General features: G+C 43.9%; 2 protein-coding genes across 3 annotated transcripts; one reads left to right on the forward strand and one right to left on the reverse strand.

Annotated features, from left to right (window-relative positions):
- Positions 1-1,053: 1,053 nt before the first annotated feature.
- Positions 1,054-10,270, forward strand: cstf3 (cleavage stimulation factor, 3' pre-RNA, subunit 3). Its single transcript, XM_084018108.1, has 20 exons — positions 1,054-1,241; positions 1,922-2,026; positions 2,202-2,297; positions 6,055-6,087; positions 6,471-6,568; positions 6,663-6,729; positions 6,818-6,852; positions 6,933-7,059; positions 7,175-7,252; positions 7,344-7,506; positions 7,688-7,797; positions 7,884-8,000; positions 8,082-8,300; positions 8,384-8,486; positions 8,582-8,651; positions 8,737-8,932; positions 9,018-9,168; positions 9,261-9,355; positions 9,445-9,505; positions 9,701-10,270. Exons 1-20 carry the CDS (start codon positions 1,215-1,217, stop codon positions 9,898-9,900), a joined length of 2,151 nt encoding a protein of 716 aa, XP_083874234.1. The 5' UTR covers positions 1,054-1,214; the 3' UTR covers positions 9,901-10,270.
- An 879-nt stretch (positions 10,271-11,149) lies between these two features.
- Positions 11,150-17,961, reverse strand: depdc7a (DEP domain containing 7, paralog a). 2 transcript variants are annotated; one of them, XM_084015330.1, is made up of 9 exons: positions 17,797-17,961; positions 14,932-15,467; positions 13,980-14,101; positions 13,697-13,889; positions 13,015-13,235; positions 12,778-12,920; positions 12,569-12,694; positions 12,285-12,363; positions 11,150-12,193 (listed from the first exon to the last, which is right to left on the reverse strand). In XM_084015330.1, exons 1-9 carry the CDS (start codon positions 17,935-17,937, stop codon positions 11,970-11,972), a joined length of 1,785 nt encoding a protein of 594 aa, XP_083871456.1. In that variant the 5' UTR covers positions 17,938-17,961; the 3' UTR covers positions 11,150-11,969. The 2 variants fall into 2 exon arrangements, with proteins under 2 accessions (XP_083871456.1, XP_083871457.1); XM_084015331.1 differs by having other exon boundaries at positions 14,932-15,394; positions 17,797-17,885.
- Positions 17,962-20,140: the final 2,179 nt, after the last annotated feature.

Raw genomic sequence — 20,140 nt, forward strand, 5'->3', positions numbered from 1 at the left:
TTAATTTAATCCCCCCCAAATGCAATTGTTTTTTTCAATCCTCATTAGTCCCCTCCCCAATTACACACAACAAACCACCCAGGCCGAGTCAACTGGAAAGCAGGTGCAAACAACTCCTGTTTAACCTGGCGCATCATGAGTAAACACAGCTGGATAATGGAGTACTTGCCTCATCTAGTCAGTGCATGGCTTCCCATCAACTCTAGACACACACTTTAATACTGTGACTATGAAGACGTCATTCAAGTTGAGAAAAGGGCAAAACTCTTTAGTAGGACAAGAAAAAGCGGCATCACATGAATGTACTGCTAGTGTATGAACAAACGAGTAATTCTAAACAAAATGAGTGGTGTCAGGGGGAAGGACACTTAATGAGCCACTAACTGCTCTGTGGTCTTTTGCTCTGGTCTGTTATGGGTCGTTGGTCAGACGCACACAAGCGCGCGCTCTCGGGCACAACCATTTGTCTCCCCCTACTGGCCAGCAGTGTGACCAGCATTGTGCACGACAAACCGAGTTTTTGTTATGTTACTATAACAACAATGTGTATATAGTCTTACATGTAAGTGGGATTATAACATAAACCTCACTTAGTTATAGGGAAGTAAATATATAAACGTCTGCATTAGTCTAATGGCCTCTGCGAGAGGCCGCCTATCGGCCAAAATTAGAAGTTTCTCATATGAGTCACCTGAATGTACGTGCTAGACATACAGAACAAAGCCTAAAACATAATTTGCTTATTGAATAAGATGAACGTAAGACACAGATGTGCTGCACATTTAATAGACAAATAGAGATGGCACACCCTTGCTTCTATTTAAAATAAAAATGAAACAAAGCTAATTAGATGAGGTCAGGATATTCTCCTCCTATAAAAAAAAAAGTGTGAGGATATGTTCTATATTATGCAACCTGTAATTCAGTCACATTTTAATGTGTTTAGTCAGGCTAGTTTTGTGGGGATTGGCGTTTTATTTTGAAGGACTGATTCGCGCCGGAAGTACTATTGTTGTTGCTGCTTGCCTAGCGGAACACAGGTTTCACGCCATTTTGAGATATCGGCCAACCGTTGAGCAGTTACGTGAGGGCAATGTGATCGACTCTTTGAAGCTATGCCGGTTATTTAGTCATTTTTAAAGTTGCCATCAAGTTATTATTTGAGCGTCAAACCAGCTGGTGTAACCTTTCTAACCCAGATTGCTTTTCCAGCCATGTCCGCCGAGGGAGCAGCCGATCAGGTAACTTAGCTACGAGCTGCTGATGGGCAAGCTAACCCTCACCGAAGCGTTAGCATATCACTTAGCTTGTTGTGTGTCATTCGTCCGTAACGTTAGCGGGGAGACTCGGCTGCATTTCACGCATTGTGTCGTGTCAACATGTCGGTGTTAGCTAATCTCACACAAGACATGGGATGGTTCGTCGGCGGGTTTTTGTCGTAAAGCGTTAACTAACTCGTCGTTCGCCGTATTAGCTGGCTACTTTAGCCTCGTTGCTACTTAGTTGTCCAACGTGAGCGCGTTGCGATAACTTAACATCACACCGCATGTTAATTCGATATACACTTTCAGGTAGTGGTTAACGTGCTGGATTCATGTTGCTGGATGCTTCTCAGTGGTGCCAGCTAGAAAACCCGCCCGTTAATCAACGTTAGCTAATGGAGGGAGGATGGGGGGGGGGGCTTCTGTGTTTATAACTGGGGTATTACCTCTTAAGTCAGGGCGAGGTTTATGTGCATTCACGCTGCAGGGCCAAGAATGCAGGGACCTATTAATCAATACTCCACATTCATGTATTCAGCGTTGTGTTGACCCCTCCTCAGCCTGAGCCGCCTGGACTCAAACACCACATGCATCACCGTGTAACAAGCCTGTTCAGCTGCATAACCCTTCTCCCCCTGTGACTTTGTGTTGTCTTGCAGGCAGCGGCAGAATACATCCCAGAGAAGGTGAAGAAGGCAGAGAAGAAGTTGGAAGAAAACCCATATGACCTTGACGCATGGAGCATTCTGATTCGAGAAGCACAGGTTTAGTGACACAGAGTTGTAATTCCTGGGGTTGAGTAAACTGGGAACCTGGGCGGGGGGGACAGGGGTGTATATAGGATGTTAAATGACAACACTTAATCTTTTTTTTCCTCCCTCCGATATGTCTTTCCATATGTTAAATAGTGTGAAATGTAAATGCGTTCTCCTTCTTTAGAACCAACCCATAGATAAAGCAAGGAAGACATATGAACGACTTGTCACGCAGTTCCCAAGTTCTGGCAGATTCTGGAAACTATTCATTGAAGCCGAGGTTAATACTTTTTATTTTCTATAGTGTGCATGGCTGGGGGTTTTTTCTAACATGATCAACAATGTGATTTTCACACAAAAAACAAAATGTTTCATTCTACAATGAAGTTCAAAGTCACAATTCTTGTTTAGAGCCACTTGGCCTGCAGTTATCAGCTCAACCTTATTATTGATGGTCAAGATTAAGGAATCAAGACATTCTGACGGTTGAATGCATTCACCTGCCTAACGAGAAGAATCGTGCCTTTGAACACAAACAAAAGGGTAAATTAGCTCTAACCATTTCCTTTTCAGAAAATTGTTCCTAGGATAAAAAATATCTCTACATATTTAAATGGGGTAAAGTGCATTTGTTGCATGTTTGGTTTGCAACAGTATTAAAACTATTTTAATGGTATCGGAGTGCATTAGCCTTTTATTCACTTGTCGTGTCAATTTATTGCCTCCTGTGTCATTTCTTTCGGGTAATTTATAAACAAATATTTTTGATTGTGTGGCCCTTTCTTTTCTTGAGACATTTCTCCCCACTCCTCCTGAATTTATGCCCACTGACCCATTTGCCTTGATGCCATCCACAGGCTTTGCTTTTCTTTTTTTTGCAGTAAGATGCTGATGGGATGATTAATTTCCCCTCGCTCATAATTATTTTTTTGCTAACCAGGTGAAGTGCATTTTCTTATGCCTTCCATCTTTGCAGATGACTACTGCAACATCGGTGTAAACACATCGTTTGCATACATTTTCATAGCATTATCAAGCATCAGAATTCCGCTTCTATTTTTTTCTAATTATAACCACTACGCTTTGAGTTGACTGTTGCTATATATTGAGGCTGTCGTGGTTTGTTGTTGTGGGGTTGCTCCCCTGGATGATGCTACCACTGCCCTTTCCTATTCCCCCCACACTCTCGTCCCCAGTCTTCACCCACGTAGATCACTGAGTGCAAGAAAAGGCCTGATTTAACCAAATAGATATACATATGTTATGAAATAGGAAACTAATCGCTGCCTTTTCAAATGTACTAGGCTTCTCTGGAACAGTCCTTTAATAATGTGTTCTAGCTTACTGACGATACTAGCTGTACTTGCCAGTAAAGCATCAGTGTCACTCCACACCATGGACATAGTACCTCCTTTCACAAAGTTGACAGGTTGCAACAACATAAAAGCCAGAGCAGTTTTTGAATGTATTATTTGTAATTCTTAAAGAGTAGACAGAAGAAATAGATTTAAATATACTAACAGTGATTTTGTGGGGAGTACATTTTTCCACCAATCTAGACTTAATTTTTGGCGTAGTTTGAAAGAAGCCCATTACTTTTATTTTTTAACTTTGCAAAATCCCCAGACAGAAATGATATGTTGAAATTAAATGCTATAAATCTCAAACGGGTGTAAACTACAGTACACAAATATAAGCACCTTGTTGTTGAGGTGACTTATTTATTGTCAGTGATACCATTTGCAACAAAAATAAAGCCAATATGATGGCGTGTTGTAAAACTTTGTCAAGTGATGAGGTTAGTGTAGGCTTGTAGACACTTTTTTTTAGTTTGTCTTTGGTCCCTTTCAGAGAAGAAATACTCCGAATACACTTTAAATAGAAAGTGTAGGGTGACGTGGGCAGAAATTAGTGAAATGAAAAAACCCAACCGTAGATACTAGTTTGTCATATTTGAATGATAGTCTGGACCTTCGATGTACATCAGTTATTATTTTATTGTGGCTTGATTGAAAGGCAGACGGATTAGTTCTCAAATTGAATTCTGAAATTGGCAGTACATTTTAAAAGCTTACAACTCATTTGTAATAATAGTATGTAGAAAAGCCCTTAGTTGGTAAGTATGTGGTACCCCCCCCCCCCCCCCCCCCCCCCCCCCTCATTAGAACTACATGTAGGTTAGAGCTTTTGTGGGTCAGAACATTAACCGGCCGATGTTGGAAACCTTCTTATCCTCACAAAACCTACTTCTGTGAAATTCTCCATACTCTGCACTTTTTATAGCATACACAGCCGTTCCCCTAAAGACACTGTCCTTGTGTTTGAGTGAGAGTCTGGATCTCTGGAGCTTTTAGATCTCAAGTTGCATGCTTGATGAATACTTGGATCTGTTTTGTTTTTCACGGCTCACATCTTTCAGAGAGACCGGATCAATCAGGATTATTTAACACTGAAACGCCCAGTGGACAGAATGTGTCAGCACATGTTGTCTGACACAGCTGGAGGTTATTTTTTTCAAATTCTATTTTTGACCTCATAACATGATGCTCATAAACGTCACATTCTGACTCTGAGTCTTCTTTTTTTTTTCAATATGCATTTTATGTTTTTTAAGGAAGAGGAGGGGTATTGCATGAACAACCTGCTCCATGACATACATAACATGTATTGTTTGTCTTGAGGGGGAAGCCAGCAGGAACTAAACACCTTAGATAACAGATTAGTTTACAGTCTCATTCATTTTCTCAGAGAAAGGCAATGTTATTGTTTGTATTGGCACAATATACCTTTATGCTACTGCATAAATCATCTCAATGTGGTAGACTTTGCATCTTTATTGTTGAGTTAGCGCTCAGTTTCACTTGTTAATTGCAATGTAGAATAATATAGGCGGTACTGTGTATTGGACCTGTGAGAAATGCATCACACAAATATTACTAAAAGTTAATTATATGAACTCTTCTCTCACATTAAAGTAAATTGATTGTTTGCTTAAAGGATCATATAGGTGTGTTGTAGTTTTGTTTTGTCTGGCTTTCGTAGAGAGTGTGAAATTGTGAGGCTGTTATGTAACAAAGGTCTAAAGACTGCACCGTAAAACAGCCACTAGAGGTGCAGTAAAACCCCAAAGGCACTCCACACTAGGGGGGGTTGAGTTATTGCATTGCTTTGTTCAGGAGTCGCATAGTTGAAATTAACTTTAATCTTGAATTGTTAATGTTTTGCACTGTATTTTGAACATTGTGATGTAGATACAGATACATGCATGTTTATTTTTTTACCTGTGGTCGGTAGTGGACAGTTGAGAGGTGATGGGATGGAAGGGGAGGGGGGTAACCAAGGCAACCAACAGGCCATACCCCCCCGATACGTGTTGTTTCAGCAGCTCATCAGTCTGCAATGCAATACTGCTCATGGTTTGACGTTTGCACTGTATTCAAACTACTTTCTCAGTACCGTGGGGACTTTTACTGAATTCATTTCATATGGAGTGCATGTAGTGTGTGGAGGGGAATACCACAGAAACAAGTCTCTTTTTTTCTGTACTGGCGATTGCTGTGAAACTGTTGCTTCAACTCAACAAGAATAGGCTATATTACATTTGTTGCTGCAACAATGTTTACCAAGGAAAGGAGATTATAAATACTAGTTTTCATACTTCTATTTCAAATCTGTTTTGTTTTTTTCCTGCAACATGTGGTCGTGTGTTTTTCTGGGTTTTGTGGCACCGTTTCTTTGTGGCTGTAGAGACTGGAAATGGGGAGAGAGAGGGAGGGAGGGTTTAGACATGCAACAAAGGTTGGAATCGAACCAGGGACGTTGCAATAAGTTGGCATGCGCTGTAATCTACAAAGAAAATAAACCCCTCTTTTAAAAGTAATTTGTCATTCTTGTGTGAATTTCACTTTGTTGATCTTAAATGTGTGTGTGTGTGTGTGTTTAAAAGTGTTCACATTTGCATGCATGCATGTTTCCTGCAAGTCCTTAAAGCAGAGGAGACTTTTGAATTAACATTGCATTTACACTCTTATTTGCAGATCAAGGCTAAAAACTATGACAAGGTAGAAAAGGTAAGTGTCCACCACAGTGCTGGAAGCTGACTAGTGCATGATTTTGATCACCAGGAATCGTCTGACGGTTTCTACTTAGTCTAGCTGTTAAACACTAAGGTTTTTTTTGTGATTTATGTCCCTTAAAATCATCGTACTACAAGGCATCTAAAACATACATGTGAACGGCACATCATTTTAGTCCCAACAAGCATAGAAGCTGTGCAAATGGGGGGAAAAACGGTTTCACTGGTCCAATCTGCACGTTTATTTTGAGCATGGGTTTATAAGTCAAATGAAATGTAGGGCACATCTGAGAAACTGCAGCTGGGTTGTTGTCAGGTAGAATACGTGTGTTTGTGTCACGCTTCCAGGTATTTCATGGTGTGTTCTTGCCCCTGTAGTTGTTTCAGAGATGCCTCATGAAAGTCTTGCACATCGACCTGTGGAAATGTTACCTCTCGTATGTCCGAGAGACCAAAGGAAAGCTGCCCAGCTACAAGTAAGACGGCATATCTGCATAGTGGGGTTAAGTATGTTGAAAATACTGCTGTACTATAAAATACACATATAATACTATATCTTCTCACCCTCAGAGAGAAGATGGCCCAGGCGTATGACTTTGCCCTGGATAAAATTGGCATGGAAATTATGTCTTATCAGGTAGACCGATGATCTGGCCTGTTTCATCGTACCTGTGTGTATAAGTTTGTGTTTGTGACACCTAACATCTGTTCTCTCCTCCCCTCAGATCTGGGTGGACTACATCAACTTCCTCAAAGGAGTGTAAGTGTTTTCCTGTCATATTCACAGACTTCATACACGGCATCAGCCCATTCTTAAATGTTTTGTGTTGTGTTGGATAGTGAGGCTGTGGGCTCGTACGCAGAGAACCAGCGGATCACTGCGGTCCGGAGGGTGTACCAGAGAGGCTGTGTGAACCCCATGATCAACATTGAGCAGCTCTGGAGGGATTATAGCAAATATGAGGAAGTGAGTGACCCAGCCAGACCTCTTTCTACCCGTATACGTTTGCATATAAGGAGGTTTGGCTGTTACAATGTGAGTGTGATGGAGTGCTAGACTGACTTGTCTATTTCCTGAGCAGGGAATCAATGTGCACTTGGCGAAAAAGATGATTGAGGACCGAAGTAGGGATTACATGAATGCCAGGAGAGTGGCGAAGGTGAGTGTCACACACATGCACAGATCTCTTCTGAATCCACATGCTTTGTTTGGAAACTAATGCAGATTGTTGCATGGTTGGTGTACTTCAGGAGTATGAGACTGTCATGAAGGGCTTGGACAGGAATGCACCCTCAGTCCCGCCCCAGAACTCCCCTCAGGAAGCCCAGCAGGTGGAAATGTGGAAGAAGTACATCCAGTGGGAAAAGAGCAACCCGCTGCGCACAGAAGACCAGACCCTCATCACAAAGAGAGGTGAATATATGTGGTCGGGATATTTTCTGTTGGAATGAGTGAATATTTCCCATATGTGCCCCAAAAGGCCTGTGATTACGGTGGTATGACATTTTAATGGTCAACGGAGATGAATATGAAGCTTTGCTCCTGCAGGAATGGGATTTTATTAACGTAATTGCTGCTGTGTTGTGTGTTGCAGTGATGTTTGCCTATGAGCAGTGCCTGCTGGTGCTGGGCCACCATCCCGATGTCTGGTATGAGGCAGCACAGTACCTGGAGCAGTCCAGCAAACTGCTGGCAGAGAAAGGAGTAAGAGATAAAAATCAACAACAATATTAAACACACACATAAAACGGTACATGGTCCAATAACTACGTAAATCTCTTCCCTGTAAGGATATGAATAACTCTAAGCTGTTTAGCGACGAGGCAGCTAACATCTATGAGCGTGCCATCGGGACTCTTCTGAAGAAGAACATGCTGCTGTATTTTTCATTCGCTGACTATGAAGAGGTGAGTGTTCAGATGCCCACAAGTTCTAATCAAATCAGTGAGAAGTGCGGGGACTTATCAGTATATATGATTTCCTCTTAGAGTCGCATGAAATACGAGAAGGTCCACAGCATCTATAACAAACTGCTGGGCATTGAGGACATTGATCCCACACTGGTCTACATTCAATACATGAAGTTTGCCAGGAGGGCAGAAGGCATCAAGTCGGGCCGCACCATCTTCAAAAAAGCCAGAGAGGATTTACGCACACGTCACCATGTGTACGTGACAGCGGCACTGATGGAGTACTACTGCAGCAAGGCAAGTACACACGATCACATGTACATGTACTGTGTCTTTTTAAAAAAATAATGGATAATAAACTCGGTTCATCCTTCCCACAGGATAAATCGGTGGCCTTCAAGATCTTTGAACTTGGTTTGAAGAAATATGGTGACATTCCAGAGTACATACTGGCATACATTGATTACCTCTCTCACCTTAATGGTAGGTTATTTAGCAGTGGAGCGTAGCAGATGTGTTCTCTGTGTAATCATTAAGTCTAAAATAAATGGCTTTCCTGTCTTCCCCTCCAACTTCAGAGGATAACAACACCAGGGTTCTGTTTGAACGCGTCCTCACCTCAGGAAGCCTGTCACCAGAGAAGTCTGGGTAATGTCAGACGTCGATGAGGTCACATGCATGCATGAACTGTATGTCGTGTGATCACCAGCTGATGTTTTCTTTTGTCCCTCAGTGAGATCTGGGCTCGGTTCCTGGCTTTTGAGAGCAATATAGGAGACCTGGCCAGTATCCTGAAAGTGGAGCGCAGGCGATTCACTGCCTTCAAGGATGAGTATGAGGGCAAAGAGACAGCCCTGCTGGTGGACCGGTACAAGTTCATGGACCTGTATCCCTGCTCTGCTAGTGAACTCAAGGCCCTTGGATACAAGGTGTGCATTCTCTTTATAGATGACACAACGATCAGGCTCCTCCTCTCCGCTGATATTTGAACTGCTTCATGCTCTGTGTTTGCAGGATGTGTCTCGTGCCAAACTGGCGGCGATGCTCCCGGAGACCGTGGTGACCCCCTCGGCGCCCACACTAAAGGACGAAGCCGACCGTAAACCAGAGTACCCCAAACCCGACACCAATCAGATGATCCCCTTCCAGCCACGTCACCTCGCCCGTACGTAGCGGCCCGCGGGCTTCTCTCTGCAGCGCTGTCTCTCATACATAAAAGGATCCATGTGACGTAGCCTCTTGTGTTCCTCCCCACAGCTCCAGGCTTACACCCTGTCCCTGGTGGAGTTTTCCCAGTCCCCCCAGCTGCTGTTGTCCTAATGAAGCTGCTCCCTCCGCCTACGTGCTTCGCTGTGAGTAGCAGCTTAATGCTATCCAGCTCATATTTACTGGTAATGAATAGAAGATGAAGAATAACGTTTGTGATGCGTTCTCCCTGCAGGGACCCTTTGTTCAAGTGGATGAGCTCATGGAAACATTCAGGAGATGCACACTTCCTGAGAGTGAGTTGATTTTGTTAGCACTTCAGATGCATCCAGACCATTTCTATTTTTAGCAGCGTGGCTCTGGTGATGGGAGTATCAGTCGGCCAGTGATCAAACAACCATTAGGGTCCAGAGTGAAGTCTCCTGACAGCTGGTAAATGAAACGTTGTGCCGCCCGTTGACGATGTCTCCGTTGTATTTCTGTCCCTTCAGCTGTTGATGCTGCTATAGAGCTGATCACTGGTAGACAGCCCGATGCAGGAGGGGAGGGCAACGGATCCATGGAGAACCACGCCGTCGCCAAGTCACTCAAGAGGCCTAACGCAGATTCAGACGAGGAGGACGACAAAGGAGCCGTGGCTCCACCCATACACGACATCTATCGAGCACGCCAACAGAAAAGGATTCGATAAAGCGACGAAACGCACACAGCCGTACGAGAATGTTATCTTAACGATGGTCACATGGGGGTAAAAGTACGTGTCCACGTCTCTGAGTGTGTCTGACAGGTTCTACATCCGTTTATCTCTGTACAGAAGACAAGCTTACACGCACACACACCCACACACACTCGCATACATGCAGTATGTACACAGTTAACAGTTTTTATTTTTAAAGACTGACCATTATACTGTACAAAATGTTTAATTCAACCATTGATTTTGGCACACAGCTCATTTTGGCCTTGTGATGTTCCAGTGATGGCAAAGTGGAATTAAGCTTTTTTTTTTAGATAACTGGAGGAAACACAATTCCTTTCAATAAAAATGGAAAACAATTCAAGAGGATTTGCTTTTTTATTTGACTGAACTGACGTTTTATGATTCTTTGCTGTCTGTAAACGACATTTTATCAATACTTCTTCTTTTAGCTCAGCCCTGACAGGCCTTATTGTCGTCACTAGGGGGCAGCATATGACACTTAGCATCCTCCATTCAAACAATCAGGATTTCATAGGCTTGGATTTGTCCCATCTACAGACGGGGAGGATTCTCTTTATTTGGGAAGAAATGTTTGCTTGTTTTTGCATTTTAATGTAAGTGTGAAAAAACTATGAAAACCCAAACTTTCACCTTAAAGCTTATTAGCTGTCATATCCAAACAGATCCTGAAATAACCTGCACAGTGAACTTTAGTGCCAGCCAGCTGCTTATTTTCACATTGGCCGTATTGCGTCATTATTTGTCTGCCCAGCTCGGCCTTTGTTTGGAGTGTGGCCGCCTCATCTCAGCTCAGCCTATTCACCGACAGCATAAAACACAACACTGCCATGGAATAAAGGTGGAGGCTACTTTTAGATTTGCACTCTGGGGGAAAATAAGCTTTTAGAAACTAAACTTAACACCCTTCTTCAAAACAGACTACTGTCTTCTTCCATGTTTGTATTTAATAACGCCTACTAGAATAAAAAGTCTGTGAAAAACACAATTTCACACGCTGGTTAGTCGACTGGGAACCCGATAACACAAAACAGCCTTCGATTTCAAAATGATGTCACTTCATTTCCAAAAGCAGAGGCCTGGATGTTTGAACAGAACATGTGAAACAAAGTACTGCACACTGCTCTTATTATGTGTGTGATATTGATAAATCCAGATGCCATTTATCCTCTTTATCAGAATGAACACATTGTGTGCCGAGAATGAAAAGGGACAACGTACATGTATGAATGAACTTTATTAAGAGTTCTAAAACACAAACCAGATGTGAGCGGTTTAAACCCAATGTGGAAATGCTTTTGTCACCTGGAAACGTGCATGTGATTTCCTCTGCTGATTAGAAGGAATACATGAACCACATTCAAAGGAGAGCCCTGAAGAGACCACTAAAACGTGGCCATGTCTTCGAGTTAAAACGCGACAACATGCAAACATCTGCTTTGCTTTTATGCAGAGAAGACAGAAAACCCAGAGGGCCGATTCTCATGAATGTCTCTCGACTGTTTACGACGGCACAACATCGGACTTTCAGATCTCCAGGTTCAAATTTCCGTTTGAGGGTTCCTCAAGACAAAGCTCTACTGGATGTATGAGAAACCACATAAACAGACACATTTTTAATGTTCCTATTGCACAAGCACAAAGAGGACATCCACAGAAAAGCTATATATATATATATATATATATATATATGCAGACTTGACCGAATGCCATCAAGCTGCAGATGCAAACAAAAAAAGAACACTTGGTTCATTTTGTCACACTGAGAATGTAACGCTCTCACATGTAACTGTAAAGGACATTTCATATTAGTGTCCTGCACCAACGAAAATATACTAAGATATGCCCTCAAATATCGCAGCTTATTACGAGTCTCCACACTTCAAATTCACATTCTTTTTCAGTAGTCTCAACTATTTAAATACAAGCAGTTAAAATCCACATTCTGCACATCTTCTCAGTATTTACATCACACCAGCTTTTGTTCTTACATCCAACCCTTTTTACATTAAAATATACATGAATTGCCAAAGGAATAAATATCACCGTAGCAACGTGTTGACACTGGACAATCTGTTGCCAAAGTACTGGACAAAGATCTCCGGGTGGCCTTTATAAAACTGTCCCAGCAGCCGTCTCTTCTCTTTAGCCGAGAGTTGAGGGTTCTCGTGGACCGTCCGGAGGAGGGTCCAGAGTTCCTCTTTAGTGGTTTTCTGTGTGTTTTCAGAGTAGACCTTAGAGCTCACTCTGGTGCAGTATGTTGATCCTGCAGTAAAGAAGAGTTCACGTTTAATCACACCATATATCTTTGGCTGAAAGCACAAGACCGATATATATATACGAGGAACTCTGCAAACCTGTCATCGCATCTGGATCCTTCCCTTTCACAATATTCACGATCCGGTCACTGACCATTTTGTGCAACGGAACCGGAATCTGGTGGAAAAGTGAACAAAATGACGTATGTTCATTAAAGACCTCGTATCAACATGAATACAACGGTTTACCGTCTGTGATCTTACAGTAGGACACATTGGATTTATGAATTCAAGAAATTGCATTTGAAATCCTGCTTCTGGTTGGTCGAACCCTGTGACAAACATCGCTCACACACTGGCCGAGATCGATGGCGAACACTCACTTTGAACAGATCACAGTGGTTATCCATCATGAACAGAACCATCAAGTCCACCTTTCCTTTGGAGAGTCTTCTGCTGTAGACGATGGCGCTTGAGAAAGACCTTTTCACCGCCATTCTGTTCTCAATCTGACAGAGAAGGAGTTGTGAGTTGCAGATGATCAACATTCGTATGTGCAGACTTTTGGCATAAGAGGCCCACGAGGTCTCACCTCTTTGTGCAGCTTGACCTCATGTGGTTTGGCTGCGACGGCCATGAATCTGAGTAGCCGGCGGAGTTCCTCCCTGCTGCGGGAGTCCTGCAGCTTCAGGCTCAGCTGCAAAGACTCTAGAGCTTGCTCTTGCTTGCCATTCACTGACGAGAACAAAAAGAAATAGCAGAGTGAAAATGCTGAGCCCCTGTGATTAAAACGGCATGCTAAAAGTCTCTTGGACCCTCCTGCTCTTACCGAGGAGCTCCGAGATGCCGGAGTGGATGTCGAAGATGTGGTTGCTGAGCAGCGGTGGCTGTTGTGTGTGACCGTAATGCTGAGCCAGGACCTCGTAGAGCAGACTCTTGCACCGGAGCAGGTCATCAGCACTGCTGGCCAGACCCCGACTGACCTCCACCACCAGCTCGTCAGGCAGGAACTCCAGACAGTCCACTGCTCCGGACATCCACTCATCAGCCCTGAGGGGAGCGGAGGGATTTCAAGTCTAGCACTGAACCTTCATTATCCAGGAAAATCAGCTGCTTCAAGGAAGCATGGGTTGGATTATTTGCAAGTGAGAACACATGCAGGTTAAAAACCAGGTTTATTTAAATAAACTGAAGTTTATTATTTCATCACAATGATTTACTTAAATAGAAGTAGCAACACCACTATAAAAATACTCAATTACAAGTAAAAGTACTGCATTCAAAATGTCACAAAGATAATATAGAAGTATTAGCAACAGAATATTTCAAAAGTAAATGTATCAATTATGCAGAATGGCCCCTGACAGTGTGATATTATTAGATCATTATTATTAACCCATAAGAGGCAGTTTAATGGGTTATTTGAACCACTTTATGAACTGCCGGGTCGTTGTTATGTATCTCTATATTTGATAAAGACAGGAACACTGTAGAGGATGAAGAAGACTTACTGTGCTTCACTGAAGGCCTTGAGGACTTCCCGGTCTAGGTAGCTGGACGTGTACAGCAGGTCCGGGTCACTGTCCATGCCATGCAGGGGGGGTCGCGAAGCCTCTTTGCCCTCCAACAGCTTATCCAACAGGGGGAGCTCTATCAGCTGCAACAGCCTGAACACTGCCTGCTGGTGCCACACCTCATCCACAACTGTGAAAACACCCGGGTTAAAGGTCATCAGGGTCACACAGACACATAGTGGGACGGAGCATTTGCTGCACGAGGACGACGACGACTTACGCTCCTGTGAGAGGCCCAGGTTGATCATCTGAGGGGTGATGGTGGAGCTCAGATTGAGGTTTCCCAGCACGTCCTCCAGCGATCTGTCTGTTTTTGCAGGCGAGTGGGCGGAGTAGCTCAGCCTGGAGAGTCGCATAATAACAGCAATCAGTGGAAATTATTTAGGAAGGTGGGGGGGGGGGGGGCTTATTAGAGGAACAAATGTGGCATCTGGCCACAAATGTTCTGGTAATTGTGATTGGTCACAATTTAGTGCCGTTTCGATTCCAGCCAGACAGGTAAAATAAATGCTCGATTCCAGCATTAAACGCTTTGTGATTGACATTAAAAGGACGTTTAGTCTGTTCTCTTTCCGTTGTACATTATTCCCACGAAGACTTGAACAAAAGACTCATTTAAGCGGTTCGGGCTCCTCTGAAGCTCTTCATGTGTGTTAGCCGACAGGGAAGGCATCCCGCCTGTCTTTGAGCCTCTAGAAGTTCATTATCCTCAAAGTCAGGAAAGTCAACTTCAAGGGAGTAGTTTGGGGCATTTTGGGCAACACGGCTGAGAGTGAGCTGAGATACATCGCCATGTCTGCCAATGAATATGAAGCTACAGTCAGTTAGCTTAGCTTAGCTCTGACTAGAAGTCTAATTAACATGGTATGCTGCTTTTTAAATTGTGTTCAAAAAGGAAAATTTGCCTGGACATTTATGTGCCGGACTATTTCTTGGCTCAGATAATTCCCAGAGTCGTGTCAAGGAGAATGGTCACACGCTGGTAACGGGTGGGGGGGTTGGGGGGGTTTACCAAGACCAAGCCTGCATGATGGGACGCCAAGAGCCTCCGGTCATGCCTGACTAGTTTTCACACAGGCACCCAGTCTACTGGATTTGGGATTAGCTCCAGCGGAAGGAGAACAAAGCCAATCAAAAGTGAGATCTGAAGATGTTGTGACATCAGCCCGTACCTTTCACGTGACGGACTGTAGCCGTTCTTGTTCCTGTTCATGCTCGGGGAGTCATAGCCGCTCTCGATGGTGCTGGTGGAGTGAGAGTTGGCGTTGGTCAGCGACGGCGAGGAGTCGCTCTTCGGGCTCAGGAACCTGTACAGACTGCAACTGCTGTCCTCAAACGTGGCTCGCTTCTTTTCCTTCCCGAATACTTTGACGCCCACCGGCTCAAACACTCTGGAGTCCATCAGGGCCTGACACAGGCGGACGGCCTTGTAGCGGGGCACCGCCTCCTCGCCAAAGAACCGGTTCAGGGTGATGTGTGCCAGCACCACGTCCACCGCCTCCGAGCCCAGGAAGCAGTCTTGGTAGGACTTGAGGTTGTGGCGCCGGCGCTTCACCTCCACGCGAGTGTGGAGGTTGGAGATGATGCTGCCCCAGATGAAGGTGGCCCGGAAAGGCTTCCCAGCCATTCCTGGTTCTGGGGGAGAGAAGCAGAGGAGGATGGGGAAGACGATCAGAGTGAGTGAGCGCTGATGTAGAGGCGGTAAACGCTGAAATTGGTCACAAGATTCACATTTTAATGACTGCACTGATTTCAACCAACTGGCAATGATAACGTGCAAGGTTGGGGCGCCTCACTGACATGTGAGGATTTGGGTTTTGGACTGTTGGTCAGACGAAACCAGCAATTTGAAGACATGGACTGTAAAATGGTGACGCCATTTTTTTCCACTAAATAGATAAAATAATCAAGATAAATTAAGAAAAATCTAGATTAAAATAAGCTTTTATAAACAGACACTGTAGAAAATACACAACTTATTTTTAGGGCGACCCAATTCTTATTCCACAATCAACATTCTCCCATTTTCTCCCATTTACGGCAGCTTTCTGTCTTCAAACACGCCCCTCCTTAATGTCACGTAACGCCATCAGAACTGGGCGTTACTGGATGTGGGTGTAGCAGCATGAGGTCCAGGATCAATGCAGCTCACGGGGGGTCGGAACCAAACCCAAATCCTCTGTTGAGGTATGCACATTATGCTCAAAAGCTTCGTTCTAATTCACTCAACAGATGTTTAACAAATGCTGCACTCAGCAGAGTTTAAAGACATTATACGGGCTGTTTTTCTGACCATCCGATGCAATCTTTCTCCACATGGTGTCCTCAAACACGCTCGCACAAGGAAACAGACAATGATCACATTGTCGGCCTTCTCTCACGAGAGATATCCTCTTGGGTCCCTGTTGGATTTTCCACTGGACGGGCCTCATTGCTACGAACACGTGAATCCGTAGATGATTCATGCAATCAAACGACGATTCCCGATGTCCTTTGGGCCAGTGTGTGTTTGGTGGGTCTCTCTTGAGGGTAGGGGTTTGTGTCATCCACCACGAGTCAGACCGATGAAAGGAAACGGAGCTGGCTGCAGTGAGATGTTAGTGTGACTTTCATCTCACAACAGGAAACATTTAAAGCCTGTTGAGCAAATGTGAGGGGAGGATCTGAGAGGCTCTCGGCCGCCGGGGGCCATAAATCAGGCACTGTCAGCACCACACCAGGCTGCATGTTATGGTAACACAACATGGCAAACACTATTACTGACCCATCTGTAAAACTCAACAAGAAAAACACTTGGGGATAGCACAGCAGCAAGCAGATGTCCCCGCTTGTTTCAGACAATACGAGCGCTCACAGAAAGCCTGATTCATGACACAGATCTGCATCAGGGTGCGTCTCCCTCCGGGGAACAAGAATCTGTCCTGAACTCCGGTTCTGTATCAGGAAGTAGGAAGAGTTTGTGTGCATGATGGGGGAAATATAACCGGCTGGTTGTGAATTAATTCAAATTTATAACACTAAGTTTCAAACTTAAAAAAAAGAATCATAATATAAAGTATCACAGGATTTTCTTCTCTTTTTTTTGGTGAGGACAAATTGCATTATCAGAATGAAATGGGCCATCTGGAGGATCCCATCAGGGGTCCCGGGATTACCAGTCACACAATTAATCCGGATCTGATCAATCTCCCTTAATGCCGCTTGTTAAAAAGGAAAAAAAAGTGGGGGTCAAGTGGGGGTCAGATCCAGCTTGAGAACCCGGCTGCGCTCCGTCACCTCGGGTTGTTTGAGGCCGGCTGAGATCGGAGCGCAGTTTGCGCAGCTGACGCAAGACTTATTCCCTCGTTGGTGCTGTTAAAGCAGGAGGCACCGACGTGTTTGCACACATCAGTGCAGGTAAATAACCGCGGAGGGAGCAGCGCATGGTCTCCGCATGGGATCTGGTCTCCGCATGGGATCTGGTCTCCGCATGGGGATCTGGTCCCTGCATGGGGATCTGGTCCCTGAAGGCGCCGTTAAACACCACTCCGCCTGATCACTGCGCAGGTATACCTCCGCTCCTCCAGCAGGCTGACAGCAGGATTCATGTGTGATATCTGGCTTCACATAACCTGCTGCTGGTGAACACAAACACAAACACTGCAGACTGCTGAGTCTGCACTGAGAACTGTCAAACAGCATCATTCTTACACAAAGCTGATCTTTAAAGCCTTAAAGTAGATTAAACATTCATTATAAAGACGTGTTTTGTCTCATATATTTAACTGTATAATTTTGAGAAACAAAGTGAAACTGTATTTTATATATGTATAAGTATTTTAGAGCCACATAGTAAAATATCCCATTAGAAATAGCAGCATAAATAGTCCAAACACACGAGGAGGCGTTGGCACGTTAAATGTCTACTAGAATGTCAGTCAAATCCAGATGTTTCTTCAAACATCCCACCATCATCAGCACATTGTCTGACTGAACCAACCCGGCAGACATGAGCACTTTTCATTCTGACAGCAGAAGGGAATGAAGCGTGCGCCTACCTGGTGTTCGGTGCATGGAAACGTCCTCCAGTGTCTGTGCGTACAGCCATTCAGGCCATGTCCCTGCTCTCCAACTGGCGCCGTGACGCACACACACCACCGACTCCGGTCGAGCCCGAAACCGGCCCCTCCCACCGCCATGCATTATTCATGACACAATCACGGCCGCGGTCTTCCTGCTGGTTTCACACACGCATGGGTCCGGTGCAAGAGGAAATCAGAGACTATGAATTCACACAGAGTCACACCCTGAAAGCCTACACTGGAAGCAGATCTGATAATAAAGAACCACAGTATTAAACAGAGAGGAGGAGGAGGAGGAGGAGGAGAGGCTGTTTAAAGGACATCAACACTCAAAACAGTGAGGATGGGGATGTTTGGGGGGAAACTCTGGGTGTCAAAGGGGCCCTGATGCTATTGCAGCTGGTCTGGGATCATCTGTACGGGCCGGTGCTCACCTCAGGGTGAAACACAATGGAGATGTAGACTTCCCAGAATGAGGTTTTATTTCTGGAGGTGTAATCTGACAACGGAACAAGTCAACAACCTAACATCGGTCACTCTCAGATAGGGAGACGGGAAAAGTGTCACCAACGGGGTGAGGCGTGCAAACCGGTTTGTTTACCTCGTCGCTGCAGAAATATGCTGGAGGTGTGAGGTGTGCACATGTGTGACCTTGGAAGTAGCTATACTGTAAAGTGGAAAAGTGTGGGGGCTAAGTGAGTGAAGGGTGCATTATGGGGATGAAGGATCCCGTGTTGTTAGAACCGGAGCCAAGTACATGTCAGGATATCTTCAGGGATGTGGTGCTAAACTGCTTTATGAATATAAGTCTGCCTGTGACGTCTATAATGACGTTTAAATCGCCTCCAGAATAGTTTTAATTCATCACCGTTTACCTGAATGCCTCAAAGCAGGAACAAGTCACATTAAACAATGATTGCAAAAACAAAGCCATCAGAATGAAACACATCAGCGTTTTATCTTGTTTGCATTCCGTCACAAAAGTCCCGTGATATGAAAGAGTTTAACATAACCTTCGACATTGACTGTAAACACAATGAGCTATGACTCATAAGCATTATCAGAACGATGTGAGCTCTGAATTCACAGCAGCCCAGGACACTCGAGATGCTTCATGTTGTATCTTCTATGTACTGTATGTGTATGTGAGCCTTTCTGTCGCTGTAGATGATGAAGACATTATGTTCATACAAACAAACAAAGAGAAGGAAAGGAAATACTGAATACCTGGAATTCAGCGGGAGTGAGACATTTTTGGTTAAGAGCCAAACTGGTTTAACAACTCTGTGTTTTGTAAACTTATGACAAAGATGACTGAAGTGCTGTAAGTGGAACAGGTTTAACACCAACACACAGAGAGAGACTCAGTAAATACATGATAAACTCTCGTCCACTGAAGGTCAAAGCAATATTTGCTCCCCTGCCTCTGCCTGGAAGGTCTGCATACTTCCCTTTCTTTCCCCTTCAAACTTATCAGTCATTAGTCAAGTTAGATTGCCGGTGAAGACATTTCCTCAGGAGGCGGTAGTTAAAAAAAAAGAAAAAAAAAAAAGAAACATACATGCAAGTTTCTGTTCAGGGATCTAACTTAACGTGGAAAAAATACCCCAAATGTACTTTTTATTATAACTATTCTATTACAAGTCCTTTCAAATCCTATTTGGATGAAAATGCACTTTAAAGTATCCAAAGTAAAAGTACTCTTGCAGAAAATTGGACCTTGTGACTGATAAAATATTATTAATTATTAGGTGTTTAGGTGATTTTTTAACTGCTCTATATGCATCTGGATAGTTTAGTCCATTGTTTTGCTTTTTTTGAGAAATATTTGAGTTTGGCCTGAAACTGTAATTTTAATGAAACCATGTGAGAAGTTCAGAGGGGAAGAGTGGTAGAACCTGTAGACATCTGAAACCTGACAAGAGGATCACATTTTTTTTAAAGAAACACAAGCCACAACGTTAGAAACATCATAACGTCTGTTCATGTAAAAGTTGAAATATGAAACGCTGTAGAACTTAACAGAATTAAACAGCTCAGTGAAGTATAAGTACCTTTCCATCACTGAACTTAACAGAATTAAACAGCTCAGTGAAGTAGAAGTACCTTTCCATCACTGCCAAATGCACAGATGTTACTGGTCTAAACCAACTACACCGTACATGACTGTACTACACCTCTTTACTGATGTGTGTTACACTCAACTCCAGTTACTGATCCTCGTCACATTCTCATGCTGCCTGAAGGCTCCTCTCATGCCGTCTCCCACACATGGAACAATGCAGCGCATTAAAATGCATGTGCTTCTCTCTCGGACAGC

The sequence above is a fragment of the Eutrigla gurnardus genome, assembly GCF_963514095.1.
Source record: "Eutrigla gurnardus genome assembly, chromosome: 1".
Taxonomy (NCBI): Eukaryota; Metazoa; Chordata; class Actinopteri; order Perciformes; family Triglidae; genus Eutrigla; species Eutrigla gurnardus.

Excerpts from the sequence above, each read along its gene's own strand:
- cstf3 (XM_084018108.1), top strand. The coding sequence starts at position 1,215 with ATGTCCGCCGAGGGAGCAGCCGATCAG. Across the intron at positions 7,798-7,883 it reads AACTGCTGGCAGAGAAAGGA|GATATGAATAACTCTAAGCT; the intron begins GTAAGAGATAAA and ends CTTCCCTGTAAG. Across the intron at positions 9,506-9,700 it reads GAGATGCACACTTCCTGAGA|CTGTTGATGCTGCTATAGAG; the intron begins GTGAGTTGATTT and ends CTGTCCCTTCAG.
- depdc7a (XM_084015330.1), bottom strand. The coding sequence starts at position 17,937 with ATGGCGGTGGGAGGGGCCGGTTTCGGGCTCGACCGGAGTCGGTGGTGT. Across the intron at positions 14,102-14,931 it reads TACAGTCCGTCACGTGAAAG|GCTGAGCTACTCCGCCCACT; the intron begins GTACGGGCTGAT and ends GCGACTCTCCAG. Across the intron at positions 12,695-12,777 it reads AGGTCAAGCTGCACAAAGAG|ATTGAGAACAGAATGGCGGT; the intron begins GTGAGACCTCGT and ends CTTCTCTGTCAG.